Raw genomic sequence first — 15,947 nt, forward strand, 5'->3', positions numbered from 1 at the left:
ATTGGAACAGTTATCTCTTCTTTTATGGAAAGGATCAGTTGGTGCAGTTGTTAGGGGTCTTGAAAATTGGAATAAGTTTATTGCTGTGACAGATCAGGCAACATATGGAAGGAAATAAGACATTCTCCAGAGACAGATTAAGTTTTTGCTAAGGCATTTTATTGAGATTTTTGAAAATAAACAGGTCATTAATTGGGTCCAGATTTAGCTACTGCAAATAGTGCAAAGATGTTGCAAACCACATGCTTTCCTCTATTTGTTTTTACAACCCTTTCTATTTACGGATGCTCTTGCTTAATGACTTATTTCTTTAATAGGGGGCATTGTTTTACACCGGAAGTCTCATCTCGCAATTATTTTTGCCAGTAGATACCTGAGTAAAACAAACATGTCTGCACAATTTAAGTGGAAGAATCAGTTGGCAATAATAGAGTAAGTAGGAAATAATCAGTAGCTAAAACTTGTGTAAATTGGTCCTTTCCCCCTTAATGGTAAAGGAGAAAACTTGTAGAAGACAGTAGTCTTTTATAAAGTTAGTATTTAATTCTTTCCTGGACTCGTCAGCATGTAGCAGTTCTGAGTCTTTCTCTGTCAGGACCGTGCTTGTACAGCAATAGAAACAAAGACACCACTTCCAAGGACAATGTCCTAAAAATCGGCTTGCCAATGAAAATGTGAATGCAATATATATGAACATTTCACTGGCTTTTCCGAGGTGTGTGACAGGTGATGACCACATCCACTAACCTGCCCATCAACCCTGTCGAAGCACTCTCTGCGCCTACACTTTCCTCGCCAGATCAAGGCTAGGTGCAAGGACGGGAGTGTAGCGGCCAGGTCAGCTAAGTTGTTCTACAGAATGGCAGAAATACACGAGGGAAGAGGCCTCACTCCCTTTCCACTTAGGTTTCAGTCCCTGGAAGTACAGGCATTGTGTTATGCTCTATCCACACAGCCTTGAGTCATGTTACAAATAGCAGACAAGTGAAATCTATCTGCCCTGACATGCAAACAGTGAGCGTGGTAGGGATGCTGTCCGACAGGATTGAGTTAGTCACACTAGGTCCTCTACAGTCAGGACAGAAATGAGTACCTCCAGAGGCAAGTCCTGTCTTCCCAAAATAGGTGTCTGAGACAGGCGGGATGAATTGTCCTCAGGTGCTGCTTATTTCCTTCCATAAACCTAGCCCAAGTGACAGCACCAAAGATGTGTCTGCATCAGTTACAGGTGTGGAAAAAAGCCACCTCTTCAGCTGCCACCTGAGTGTATTTGATATGAAAATCAGCGAGACAATCATTGCAGATGTTTAATTTTAGTGATTGTTGCTCATAGCATCTCTGCCTTCATTTTAAGGTATCTGCTCAGGTAAGCAAAGCAGCAGATCGAGCTGACAAGCCCCCTTTGGCTTCAGTGGCACTTACACACTAAAGATATTCATTCCTACGCCACCCAGTCAGTGTGTCTGAACCTTGCATAAATGTATTTGCTTAGCTCTGCTTTTTCCACTTCCAGATAATTCTGGGATTCCAGATTGTGAATTACACATATTTAGAACTTATACTGTATTTATTGTAATAAAAATTGTGTGATTTGATTTTTGTTCCCTGACTGCCTTAGCTAAGCAACAAGGATAATGGCCATGCAAATTTTGTACTGCATATTTTAAAGTTCATTTTGAGGTTCACTGTTCACACAGCTATTCAGTTATCTATGTTTAAATAGCCGTTGTACTTGGTACAGTGTACTCGGTCAGGCTAAAAGTCCACCACCCTCAGGTATCATATGTTTCACAACAGCTGCTAGTAGAGGCTTAGGACAGCATATAAGAACATGGCAAGTTTATGGTGTGACCCCTTAGCTTGCAGGTTTCAGTAAATAGTTCTTTGATGATGTTGTTAACAAGGGTGCCAATTAGGAACAGAGTAAGAGGGAGGTTTATGATGTGACTGTGTGTGTCCTAGCTGAGCTATTTCCAGGCTGGTGAGACATAGCGTCTGTTTCCCGTTTGTAATCTTTTGGAAACGTGTAATCCCTCACATCACAACTGCTATTTTAAAAGGTTATTTTCAAATCATCTGCAGGTGTCATGGCCAGAACTGCATCCTTTCACATGAGCTTTCACTAGTCTGAGCAAAGTTGGAACAAGTTTATTTTAAAAGCAATGCAGGCTTATTAGCAGTTTGAAAGCAAAATGTTCAGAACTCCATTTGTTTCTAATATAACCTGTTTGTTTAGTAGCATGTTGTGAACCAGTGAATATATTGTTTGTCATAAGTTCCACAAGACATGAAAGGAGGAAAAATAGACCGAAATACATGAATCTCTGGTTCTTTTGCAATCCAAGTACAGAGTGCCTACAAAGTACTTTAAAGCCAGTTCTGATCTCAGCTATGCAAGTGTAAATCCAGAACAATTACAGGTAATCACTGAGTTATGGTTTGGACCTCCATGAGCAGAATGGCCTGGAAAGACCTCCTTTAGAGCCTGGTTTTGCCTTAATTTCATGTAGCTGAGTCAAGATCTAATTGAACAAGAGCAAAAAAAAGAAAAAATACCAGCAAACATAAGCAGGACCAACCTTTCTCAAAGGTCAGGTGCAGTTTAAGTTCTGCAATTTTTAGTTGCCCCATTTGAGATACTTTCAAGAGGTCTGATGTTCAGCCTGAGGAAATCGACACTTCCAGGAAGTCAGAACTTTGAAAGTGTCATGGAAAATCTACCCAGGATGAGTAGTTCCTTTTGATGGTCTTGGCCAAGGAATTTTTCCAGTAAAACTACATTCCATAAACATGGAGCAACACCTTAAGTAGACAAGAACAAATGAGGAACAGCGTAAGGTTGATTAGAAAGAGAGCTGGCCACTCAATAAGTGGGACAAGGAGGAAAGCTGGTGGAGCGACTTGATAGGGTTCCAGGATAAACAGAGTGTAGAGAGGAATATTTTCGTCAGGCTGGAGTTGAGATAGTAAAAAAGAAATCACTGCCTGGTATGGACCTTATCAATCAGTTCCCTTGGTCTGCATATTTTGAACGGAGGAGAAACCAACAGAGGAAGAGAAGCCCTGGTAAGTGGTCGGTGGCAGAGGGAGGTGGGGGTACAAGTGAATGTGTAGGCGTACGGAGTTAGAGAGGGTAGACACCAAGATAGAGGATATGATCCAAGGTAGTACAGCTGATACGGGGTGGGAAGGAGGGAACTTCTGCTGGAGAATAATTCACACACTCTGCATTGCTGCAGCCGATTAGGTTTTAGGCTCTCTGGTCCTTCCCATTCACTAAAAACATTTTCCAAAGCCAGACTGGGGGGAAGGAGAGGAGCAGGCTACGTGCTCTTTCTCAGGAGAAGTGGTGTGGTGGCTGACAAGGGAGCTAGGTGAAACCCTCTCCTCTGCATGGCTTCTGCTATTTGGCATGTTTCCACTTTGTAAAAAAAAAACACCTGCAGCGTGTTGGCCAGAATGACTTTATCCAGTTAGATGCATGAGCTCTACAATGGGTATATAGTGCCTTGCAAACCGTGAGTGGAAAGGAAAAAAAAAAAAAAAGATGTCTCTTATAGAGTACAGAGAAATACTGCTTCCAGAAATGGAAAGCTTAAGTTGTGGACTTCAGGGAGACAGAGAATCCTGATCAGTGACTTGTCTGATTCATGGATATCTAATTATATCATAAACTGTTCCACTGCTCGTTTATTTTGGAAGGACTGCCAGGGATGTTTTTTTTAACAAAAAATGTTATGATTCTTTGATACTTCTAAATCTTTTGGCATGGAAAAGAATAATTTGAGGGATAAATAGTAACACGCACGTCCCTTATTTCCCCCAGCTTCTTTATGTGTGAGGTTGCTATTTAGGCACCAATATGGCAAAAATTACACAGCTAGCTAAGTGTGTGAGTGTGTTGGTTGCCCTAGCAGTGATTTGGCGGGTTAGACGAGTGACCAAATTCACTGCTCATCCATATTATTTCCTTGCAGGATCTGGGTTCTGGGAGGCCCAAACTGGCAGTCTAAGGGAGGCAAGAAAATGTCATGTGCACCTTGTTTTCCACTGCACGGGCAAGCACATCCCCATGTGCCGGGTGGACAGACCTCAGCTCTGTGCTGCCTTCAGCACCCTCACTTGTGCTTGTAGCAACAGCACATGACTGACACATGTCAAGCAAGATGGTCCTGGGCCAAAAACGCTGGCTGCCACAAGGCTGAATTCAGCTTGCTTTCTGACAGAGATGGGAGAGGTGGAGGCAGACATTGGCTCTGCTACCTGTGCAGAGGGCCACCCTCCCAGGACTTGGTGTCCCACATAGCCCAAACTCTCCCCGCTCGTCAGCCAAAACCTCAAATTTCCTGGGTCCGAATAGAAGCAAAGTAACCACCGAAGTGATGGCTTTGCTGCTCTTCTGCACTCTGCTGCCCTAGCCAGATGCCTCCTTTGCCTGTACCTAGTGTCAGTTCTGGTGGTGACAATTTGAGGGGTATAGAAATAAAGGAGACATTTTAGCTGAATGTTGGTTAACAAAGTTAGATGTTGGTTAACAAGTGCTTTATGTGCACTCTGCAGAGTAATTCTGTGCTGGGCTGCAGTCCAATCAAACGTTTGCAAAATTTGCAAAAATGCAATCCAGAATCAAACCCAGCTTTTCTTTTAGTGCACATTGCGCTGTAGAGCCGCACACAACAAACACAGCACTGTTGTTATGCAGTTGATGATATCCAGTAGCATGCATTTAATACTGTTTTGGGAAGTTTGTGGCACTCTGCAAGTTCAGGCAATCTAAGGGAACCTGCTGCAGGTGTAGGACCATTTTAGAAGAGTATTTCTTTTCTCTTTTGCTCATGCAGTTACACTAGACTTTTTCCTGCTTCCAGTGTACTCATATTGCTAATAAGGAAAACAAAACTGCCTAGCAAGTTACATTTCTTTTTTCATATTTAGATACCAAAGTAATTAATATAGACAAAGATTACTGTTATCAGTTAGGAAACTTGTGCAGTGACAGGTTATATGTCTTCCCTGAAATCTAGCAAGTCATTGCCAGTCCTATGCCCTAATCATCAGAATAGTCTGCCTCACTGGAGCAGACAGTGAAATAAGGTAATGAATATTCATTGATTTCAAGGAGGCTGAAGAATTTCTGGGCAAAACAAACTTCATGTTCCCATGTTGCAATGTTTGAAATAGCAGTGATACTAAGAATAATTGAACAGTAACTGAGTGGTACTGTTCTGTTTTTTTTTTTTGGGGGGGGGGTACAAAATCTAGCTTTGGCATTGTTTTTCTAACATAGATGCTCAAAACCCTGCAATCAAGATCTGAAAAAGGAACTTTTCTCTCTTTCCATTTCACCACAGTGCTGCTGCAGTACCGCCAAAAAGAAAATAAATAACGAAACCCTCGCATGAAGCCTCTGAGAAGGCATGAACCTTCTGCTAAGATAGTAATGTTTGCCTGTGGTTCAGAGTTACACCAGCAGTAGGTCTGTACAGGGATTTAGAATATATTTTGATAGCATAAGAAAGTGTTTGGATAAACTTAGTTTATCCAAACACTTTCTTATGTTATCACTGTGTTATCCAAACACTTTGTTAGTGAGGCTGGGTGATTAGGATGTATGTTAGCCCACCGCTACTTAAATATATTTACACAGTTCCTGTGGGGTTGGTTTTAGGAACTTGTGTATAGATTTAGCAGATGGAGTTGCGCTAACGGTACAGAAACTACTTTTAGCTTATTCCTGTCATAGCGCTCTTCGAGCGCTTTGGCAGAGGAGGTCGGTCTGTCACCTGCCGTGTCTTCCCCTCTTGTGACCTCTATTTTGAACTCTATTTATTATCCCACTTTTTTATTTTTTTCTTAATTTACTGTTGAGAAATGTTGTCTTTAGGGACTTCACACCGCAGGATGCTGACTATTCTTGGCTGGATTCGGGCATCAGGTAAGCATGTGAGCAGTTCAGCTGAGGCCAGGGGAATCTACATTCACACGCTGGCGCGGTCTGACCGAGGAAAAAATGTTGTGGTTAAAACCGAATGGGAGTGAGACCATAACGCCTAAATTAGCAGCCAGGGACCGGACCAACCGACTGACCACTAGCACAACGTTACGCACGGGACTGGCACGCCTGGTCCCCTCCACATCCCCTGGGTGATGGGATGCAGCAGGACGGTGCCACCCTCTGTGGTCTTCATCATGGCTGGTGGCCACTGGCTTCGGCTCCTGAGCGCAGGACCAGGGGGCATGAGGAGGCTGCCTTCAGGGCAGCACCGGCTGGTCCGCAGGCCCCAGCCACAGGCCACAGCAGGGGTTATTTTGATGCACTCATAACGAAGCAGCCCAGCCAAAGTTGCCGTTTTTAAATAGCACCTGGGCTGTGTGCAGGCTGGTTGGTTTATATGAGAATACAGAACAGCCACTGCGGTCAGACCGCAGGTCCGGCCAACCTCATACCCGTGTCTGCCAGTAGGAGCTATTTAGGGAAAACAGCTAACACTAGGGTAAGCATATAGCGATAGAGTATACCTTGTAGGCCTTACCCATGTCCGTGTGGTTTAGGGACTTCTTCAGCTACAATTTTTTTATTTAATAGTCCTTGAAAGATTTTTCTTTCATGAATTTACCTAATCGTTTTTTGAACTCTTCTACCTTTTGGCAGCCACAGCATCCTCTGGCAATGAGCTCCCAGGTTTATCTATGTATAATATGAAGAAATATTTCTGTTCATTTGTTTTGAACATGCCCCATGATCATTCCATTTAATGTTCCCTACTTCTTTAACTGTGAACCCAAAATTACTGAGTGATGGGCACACCTTTATAACAGCATAATGGTGTTTGTCCTTTTGTTCTTAATTACTTTTTCTAACAAGCTTTAAAATCATTTTTGTTTCTTTCTTCTTTCCTATTGAGCACTTGTATTGGCTTTTTCGTAAACGTCTCCAAGACCTATTTCCTCAGTGGTAGTAGCTCCTTTAAATTCTGTCACTGGGCACTATGCACTGTGTATTGTTAGGGCAATTTTTTTCCCCCCAAGTACATTTATCAGCTCTCAAAAACTGCAGCTTTAATGCCTACTCAATTAATATCATAAGAACCTTGAGTGTTTTCAACCAATTTTTGTTTTGACTTCCAGACTAATTTAGTATCATCACTAAATATTGTCACCCTAGTACTCAGTCCCTTTAAAAAATCACTGACGGATATAACAGGTCCCAGTGCTCATCTCTGTGGGATTCCACCGGGAACCTCACACCACTGTGAAAATGGAATATTTATTACTACTTCTGTTTCCTATCTTTTAAGCAGCCATTAAGCCACAAGTGGCCTTTTCCTTTTTATCCTTGATAGCTGAGTTTTTTTATAATCTTTTGTTAGAGGATCTTGTTGGAAGCTTTTTCAAAATCCAAATACATCCTATCAACTATATGATCCTTTTAAAAACAGGTTTTAAAAAAACAGATTTTAGGCATTTACCTCTACAGAAACCAGGCTGATTTTTCACCATTGTATCATAGTTATACACTTTTAGTAATTCTATTCTTTGTTATAGTTTATTCCAATTCTTCCACCATAGACTATAGACTTCAGTTCCTTAAATTCCCTGTGAAGCCCTTTTTAAAAATTACATCATATTGCTACTTTCCATTTCTCTGATGAGAAGTCATTTTAAGCCATGAGTTAAATCTCACCATTGACAGTGTGGTAATTTTATATCTGAGCTTCTTTAGGCCTTTGGTGTGACCCGTCCAGTCGTGGAGATTTGTTGCTATTCATTTTATTAATTTGACATCCCTGAGATCTTCCAAAGCAATACTGATGTGAGGAGTCAGTTCAGCTTTCTTGCCATGACCTCGTCTTCTTGGGTTTTTGCATGTCCTTATTTCTGTAAAGTGGGGAACTTGCTTTGGTGGCAGGTGGGGCAGTTGTCAGCCTTTTCCCCCAGCCGTCCTTTATGCCTGTAAACATACCACTCTTGTACTGAGTGTGCATATCATTTCTAATCCTCTGCTTATGTTAAGGCTGCCTTCTATCGTTTGGCCAGTCCCCTAATGCTTTTATAATCAGGAGATAGTTTTATAGTGGTACTTCCACTAAATATGTGGTTCTTAAAATATAGCTGGATAATCCTCTTACGCCAGAACTGGGACACTAAAAGAGAGGCAGGGGATATACTGTACCATTCAGAAGCTTCTTTTCCTGGTTTGAAGTTTATCAGGGGTGTCTAGAAGCCTCTCTCTCATGCACAAGAAAAAGCCTTGTTTAACAGTACTCATTTTTAAAACTCGCTATCAGTTGACGTAGCAGCTGACTTGCCTCCAAAACACATCCGTATCGGGCTTTCCAGTTAAACAATTCTCTGTCGTAATGCGGTGCAGCCATTAGCCTTTTCGGTCCTGCCTCCCAGCCATGCTGAAATCTTCTGTAAACTCTTTTCTTTCTGCCCCACTGCGGTCTGTGTCCCTCTGCAGACGAGCCTCAGAGCCCTGGCTCCCCGCAGCGGCCTCCGGAAGGTGTTGGACGTGCCGGTGCGGCGGAGTGAGGCGTTTCTGGCTGCCGTAGAAATCCCGCTGGTTCGTGCCATGTGCAATCTAGTTTGCAGCCTGTATTAATCCCCGCTGAGCTCTCAGAGGAATGCCAGTGTTCAAACATAAAACATTTTTCCTAAATATTAGTTAGTGAACTTCTGCTTTTAAATATCCCAGTCACAGAAATAGGATTCAAAACGTGGACTAAGTCAAACCCTCATCACAAACACAGCTTTGAGCTCTGCCACAAATGACCTTTTTCCCTTCCTAAATTTGAAAAAAGAGGAATTGCCTGCTGTTAGTGTATGAACTGCTGTGCAGGCATCTGTAAAAGCAGAAACAGGTAAGAAATTGTGTAGGATACCCTAGTTACGGCTAAAATCCAGTAATGGAATATTCTTCTACCTGCAGAATACTATAGAAGGGAATCCAGAGATCAACATGTTAAATGCAGATGCCTGATTTTTTTTTCTGTGACTTGAAAACAGAGTTTCTGGCTTCTTATACCTACATGTCATTGATGTTAATAACACCTGTGCCACTCCAGTGATTAGGAAACACTGTTGTTCTCACAGCACTAGTGCTTCCAAATGAAGAGAAACCATCGAGTTGCCATTTAATCTTAGATGTGATATAGCGAGATAAGTGTGACTAACAATAAAAGGGAAACGGGTCAGAGCAGTAAGATCGAGGGACTGATTATTGTGTGAAAACTGTGTGTTGAATACAAGCCAGAAGAGCTTTATGTCACCTGCAATATCATGAACCTATCTCACAGTTAATTAGAAGGGGTGCATTATAAAAAAGGTAAGCCCTATTATATATGTAGATAGTAGTGGCAAAGTGCCATTTATCTCGGTTTGCCCTCAGCTACCCCCCAGGCTACAGTGTTGTAGGCTGTAAACTGATGTACAATCTCACACTCTCATTTTGTTCAGAAAAGCTGGTTGTAAGTGGATAGTTATCAAACATGCTTTTGAGTTTCTAGACTATCCTGTGCTGTTTTCTCCATCTTATTATAGAATCCTGCTTTCAGGATTCCTGCTGAAGTATTACCTATGATCCTGTGGTATGTGTGAGTAGCCCTGGGGACAGGCTTTCTCTGCACATAGTTTACTCTCTCCCCCTCACTCCAAATGCAGTTTCAATGATAAAAGGAGGAAGAAACATAAAAATTAATGAACAGAAAATCAAATATTCATGCAGTTCCAGCTATGAAAAGTACACCTCCTTGCACTGATGTTGTCAGTGACACTGGTACTTAAACCCTGTGCTGGTTTCAGTAGCACTGTGCTGTATTAATACGCCTTTAAGTAAAGCTTCCTGATCTTCCAGAGAGTTTCAGTATGCATCAAATTAGTGTTTCTTGTGGCAGATGTCTCGCAGTGACACACAGGTAGTATGCTGTAATTGCAAACGCAGGTATTTCTGGTTCAGATTAAAAGAAAAAAAAATTACTGGTTTCAGATGTGCTTTTTATGAAGGAATCTCCGTTCTAGCAGGGCTCAGTCATGACACGGGAAGATGGAGCTCAGCTTTCCCTCTCACGGCCTTGGCTGCTGCCGGAGCAGGTAGCTATTTCGTACGCGTGCCAAAGGTCCCCTGCAGCCTTTGTAAAATGCAGAGAAGCTTTCAGCGTGTAGCTGCTTTTACAAGAGGTCTGTTAGCATGAAGTCCAATGTTATTCCATGAAGTCTTCCAGAATCCCTCCGTACAGTTTAAACTGAAATATTAATTAGCGTTCTAACAGCTTAGGCTCTTCTAGTACTTTTCATCTGAAAGATTGGTGGCCAAAGGTGTTTTCTCGTTTGAATGACAGGCTTATGCATTTTTGAAAGTAAACAGTGCATGGTGAGATAATCACTGAATGAGGGGACAGTCATTTTTAAAGTATGTAATGAGGACCTCTTCTTTCCTCCATTGTACACGAACAGAAGTATAGGAGCTTTAAAATGATCCCTGAAAGACCAGCTAACTCTTGTTGTTTCTTGTTTTATTTGACTACTATGTAAGTGCTGGATTATAGCCAAAGAATCCAGCCTCAGAAGAGGCACCACTTAGCAGCGCTGCGCATGAGGCAGCCCTGCAGTCTCACACTGGGTTTTGGCCCTAGCGCCAAGGGAACAGTGAAACGCATTGCCCTGCAGTGGGTGCTCCTCCTGCTGCCCTGTGGGACTGGGCAGTGCACTGGTCAGCGAGCTACAAGGGCAGCTCCCCGATCGCCCCTGCTCCCTGGCATGTGCGTGGCTGGGAGCAAGCAGGAATGCTGGGCAGCCAGACGGGCACCAGGGCATCGCTCTGTAACATGAGGATATAACTGGGCCGACCAAGGGCTCAGTTCTGAGTGCATCTCTTCCCTAGTCAGGACCTTGACAGAGGCTGTTGCCTTGGTCTTTGTTTTTCTGGTCCAGCTTTTTAAGCATTACATTTCTGTTCAACTGGTTCCATGTCTCTGGAAGTACTGCAAGAAGCAATGCAGAATCCCTTTAATGGAAAAAGTGTATGTATTTTCCAAAAGAAAAAGAAAATTCGTATGAAAATTCAAAGTGAGTGCTATGAAATGTTAATTGCTTTTTCCACTAGCAATAGCGTTTTGTAAGTAAAATTAGATCAAAGAACTCATCGCCATCAGGAGTGGCTTACTCAAATAAAAAATTCTCCTAATAGTGGTAATGTTGCTTTGGATGAATACTGTGCATATCACTGACATTCAGGAGTCTCTGGGATATTTATTCTTCAAAAGACAGCAGATGAGCAACTGACGCGCTGACTTTTCCCAGGCGGAACAAGCCGGGATGGAGTCCGTAACCATCCCTTCCCTCACTTGTCACATCCTCTCCCACTCGCGTCTCGGCTGCTCTCCTTCCTCTCAACTTCACACAGCAAAGGAGGGAAGAAATGGCCAATCCCCCTCTCTGTCTGCAGATGACCAAAATATAGCCAGGCCTGTTTGGGAGTATAGACAGTAACAGTGCTACCTGGGTCATTTTGAGTTCGAAGTCCCTCCTGTGTGTCTCAGAAAAGACCACAGAGCTGCACCTGGGAAAGCATACAGCAGACACGGAGCTTGCGGGTGGCCGGGGATGGTGCTGACAGGAGGCTGTCGTTCTGCAGCGCACGTTTTAAATTTCTAGCACCCAGAATTATATTTCTCCATTTTACTACATTGCAAAAGCCTCGTGTCGATCGTGAGTAAAATGCACACTATGTAATGGCTATAGGTGGTGTCATTTTGTCCCGTGGGAGCCAGCACATTCCCAGGCAGTGCCGCGGTGTGGTTTGAGGGAAAGCGACAGCGCCATAGCCCTGGTCCTTGTCGGCAGCAAGGGGGGAGCTCAGCGGTGGGAGGGTGAGCCATGCTGTGCCGTTGCCCTCCAGGCCGGAGCACAGATTCAGGACTCTTTGCTTGCCCCCAAGGACATCGACGGTCATATTGTCCCAGGTGGAGACCTACCCAGGTGGGTGGGCAAACCAGGTGGAGGCTGGGCAGGCGGATGCCACCACGGGTTGGAAGAGGAGTTCAGCCCCTGCTGCGGGGGGCTTGCTGGCACCGCAGGCAGCAGTCGGCTGCCTGCCCCTCCACGTGCCGCCGGCCCACGTGAGAGCGGCGCAGAGTTGGCCGCGTGGTTTGCAAGCGGTGCGGGGTCCTTGGTGGCAGCCTCCCTCGTGCCTCCCCTTGCGCAGTGCCAGCCCTTCCCCGCGCCTGCACCTTCGCCTGCGCTCCCATACGAATTTCAGCGTGAGCCTGTTCAGGCAGGGGGGTGAGACAGTCTTCTTCTAAGTCTTTTCCATTTCCAGCATTGCGTTTCTCTGAAATCTCTCTCCAGTGCTTTGAAGCCGTGTCCTGCGCGGCAGCGGTGCTCACTTCGGAGGCTGTGTCCATCACAGAGCTCCCCGGCAAGGATTCTCCTCCCTTAGGGATGGGCTCGTGCTAGGTGTGTACTACACCAAAATGCTGATATTTTAAATTGTTTTGAAAAAGTAACTGACTGACATGCTAGGCATTTTCTGTATTACTCTGTGCATATTTTCACTCAGATTTGCTACCTGAATGCTGATAAAAATGGCAACGCTCTGCTTCCATTTCATTAGCTGAAGAAACATCAAATTTTGCAAATGCGATGGTTGATATATAAAACTGAATAAAATCAGATGCCCCGCTGTCTGCTGAAAAAGCAAAAGATATTATGTTGGGGAACCTGAAGGACAAAAAACCTCTCTATCCTCTTCCCTTCTTCCACATTGTAAGCAGTTCCCAGTAAGGATAATATTAGGGAATCTTGGATTTTGTTTACTACTGCTGTGTGCCTGCTGCTAAGCTATTTTTTTTTTTCCCTTTGGAAGGGCTTCATTTGTTCCAGTGCTCGTTGTACTGTGCGGCTTTGAGATTCACACAGCCCATCCCTAAACGGACTTTTTCTTGGCAAACGGCAATATGATTTTTAGAAAATTAGCAAGGGCACCTTCTCAAGAGATGAGAAGGCAGCTGTGGCACGGAGCAGAGGAGGAGAAGGTTTTCCACAGCCCTGCATAATGAGGAGCTTTGCAGTCTAAAATAGGTACTGCTAAATGGCTTAAACTTTTTCCTCACTGTTTTCCAAAACGGTCCTTTGCAGCTGGTCAGTGCTGAGGAAGCTCAGAAGCCTGTCCTTTGCCTTCGAGGCTGTGCGGGACTGTAACTGCTCGGCAGACTTTGTGTCCCTGCTAGGCGCAGGCACTTTCCCATGCTGTACTTGGAGCGATTGGCCCTCTCGGATCATGTGGGAGCAGCTGGAATCCTGAGTTGTAGCTTTTGGCACTCCTTTTTCTTTTAAAGCGCTTGCTCCTTTCAGCTCCCTAGGGCTTGTTGCCTCCCTCCTTTCATTACCCTGATTATAATCTGGAGTAGCCATACAGGAGACCGAAGAAGCGATTTTAAAGGAGCAGAGATGTTTAAGCAGGTGTCCAGGACTCCAGGCGCAGGCTGCTACTATCTAAACTCCATGTCACCTGAGGGCCAGGAGATGTACGTACGATTCGATCAAACGGCACGGCGCCCTCCCTACAGGATGAGCAGGATTCTCGCACGTCACCATCTGCTGACGAAAATTCAACAAGGTGAGTTACTGGCAGCAGCTCTTATTAGCCTGTCCCTGTTGTAAGATCTGGAGGTCCACATTTTCAAACTAGAACTATTTTAATGCCTCCAATTCCCAACTCTTTTCCTTTTTGTATTCTGAACTAATCTGACTGAAGTCAAAGTTTGAAAAGGTCATTCATAACTTTCTGTTTCTCTGCAGTGTGTGTATGCACATATACGCAGGGAATAGAGCGGTGAATGCTAGTGCATGATTAGCCATTTAACTACATTATCTTTTAAATCATAAACTAAGCGGTAGCTTCGGTGCTGAAGTTCGTCTTTTCTGACTTGCGCAGCAGCTGCTGACATCAGTATGTCTGCTCCCGCTGCTACAGGTAAAACCTGCCACTAGTAAAAGGTAGAGAGTAGGTGACCATCCGGTTAAAAACAAAGCAGAAGTCCAGACCGGCTGGAAAAAGGCAGCTCAGGCAGCATTCTTTGGAAACAAGCGTGTGTAACTGTCAGAGGATTAGAAAACTTGTCACATGTCCTTAAAGATAATTGCTGACTTGGCTTTCTGAAACTGTTTATACATTTATCCAACCAGCCATTACAGACGTATTGATTTTTCTTTTCTGAAGTATATCTCTACAGTGCTAAGGCTAAGTACCTAAATTGGCCTGAAGACAAATGCTTTGGCTTGTATATGCAATTTAAAAACAAATCATCTAGAGAATCTGTAAAGCAAATGAAAAAAAAAAAAAAGAAAAAAGCCAACTGTGCTGATTTTTCTAGATTAAAAAGCAAATCAATACATACTGGAGTCCTGTTTCCAAGAGTATCAGTTTTCAAAAGAGTTGTGGTCCTACAAACAGAAAAAGAGATAGAAAATATAATGCATTTTTCCTCCTCTCTCACCTGCTTCCCCCTCACACCCCAATCTGGAAGATAGCAATTTCTCAGGCAGTCATTGCCTTGACAGCTTGCGAAAATATGTTTGATTCTGCTAACTGGGAACAGTCACAGTTTTCACATCGTTTAGTGTCTGTATCTGGAATATATTACAGAAGTTAGTCTGAGCTTCTCAACAGCAGCAGTTGAACAGAATGGCTATTTCTGTATGTTGCTTTCAAGCAAGACTCTTTGTATATGTAGCTGTCAAACTCTGGCAAAGTACAGGAATGTAACGATGAAATCTTTATTGCGTTTATAAAGAAAACAATACATACTGCTTTGGCCAGCTTTTAAAAAAGATGGAAAAGATAGTTTCTGTGGCAATTAGGAAAAATGTCGTTGTTTGCAGCACGGTCTCAGGAACTGGTCATGTTTGAAGGATACTGGTCCTCACTACAGCTCTGATTTCAGGAAGGATATTATGTCATTCAGTGTACCCAGTGTACAGCCTTGATTGAATGGAAAGAGAAGGTAATTTATTTCTCTTCAGTTTTATTTGAAAATACTTCAGGCACACTGTTAGAACCAACTTAATTTTCAAGCATCAGACACTGATGAAATGATTTAGCACGCCTCCTTTACCTGTCTTCAGTATTGTGTAACTTGGTGTCGTGGAGCTCATAGACATGTCAGCTGTACCTAGAGAGCAGCAGCTGCCAAAAAGTCATTCAACAGTGCTGCTGTTTTCAAAAGCTATGTTGATTTTAGGTGCCTAACTTGTAACACTGAAATTGAGGCTTTAGTTAAACTATACGTACACTTACTCTGAAAATCTGATCATTTTACGTAGTCTTGGCTAGATCATGTGGCGATGTAGATATCTCAGTCCTGTAGTCGCTTTTGAAAATGAAGGCAATAAATAGCAAGATTTCTTGAGAGGCTACATTATGGGATAAACAGGAATTTCTGAGTCCTAACTTTTTTGTCTGCATTTTGTTACATGGATGATCAGTACGTGGTGAAAAAAATCTGCTACTCTGCTGCAGTTTTCCAGTATGTCCCATACAAAGTTGAAGGAATTACTTTTGTATAGTGCTGTGATGATGTGATATGTTGCAGTTCAGTACATACCCACGCTATAGGAAAGAGATTTGTGTTTTCAGTATTACTGGGAATACACCATATACCCAATTTTTTCTGCAGTGCCCCAAGTAATGAATAATAATTTTGATACAAATAGCTGTGTTAGGAATACCAAAAAAGTGAGTCTAGCTAGTGTAATTCAGCCTGAAACCTCCAGTTTACACTCTGGATGAAATCTGAGGTCCATCCAAGTCACTGATGAGCCTTTCCCTGAGGTTCATTGGGTCAGCGTGTCACCCTCTGTGCTGCCCTGCTTAGGCTGCAAGGAATGTGAGGCTGGGACAGGCTGGATTTTGTAGCACACAGTGCAGGAGTCATTCATAATTAACT

General features: G+C 43.3%; 1 protein-coding gene across 5 annotated transcripts in view; it reads left to right on the top strand.

Moving 5' to 3' along the window:
• STARD13 (StAR related lipid transfer domain containing 13) overlaps positions 1 to 15,947 on the top strand; it is a 305,503-nt gene that overhangs the window by 169,479 nt on the left and 120,077 nt on the right. Inside the window, exon 1 of one of the 5 annotated variants that reach the window (XM_026108891.2) lies at positions 13,153 to 13,618. The exons of the other annotated variants lie outside the window; for them this stretch is intronic. Coding sequence (XP_025964676.1) covers positions 13,450 to 13,618 — 169 coding nt within the window. The 5' untranslated portion in view covers positions 13,153 to 13,449. Of the gene's footprint in view, positions 1 to 13,152; positions 13,619 to 15,947 lie in introns of those variants that run through there. 5 annotated transcript variants of the gene reach the window in all.

This window comes from Dromaius novaehollandiae, chromosome 1 (genome assembly GCF_036370855.1).
Source record: "Dromaius novaehollandiae isolate bDroNov1 chromosome 1, bDroNov1.hap1, whole genome shotgun sequence".
Lineage (NCBI taxonomy): Eukaryota > Metazoa > Chordata > Aves > Casuariiformes > Dromaiidae > Dromaius > Dromaius novaehollandiae.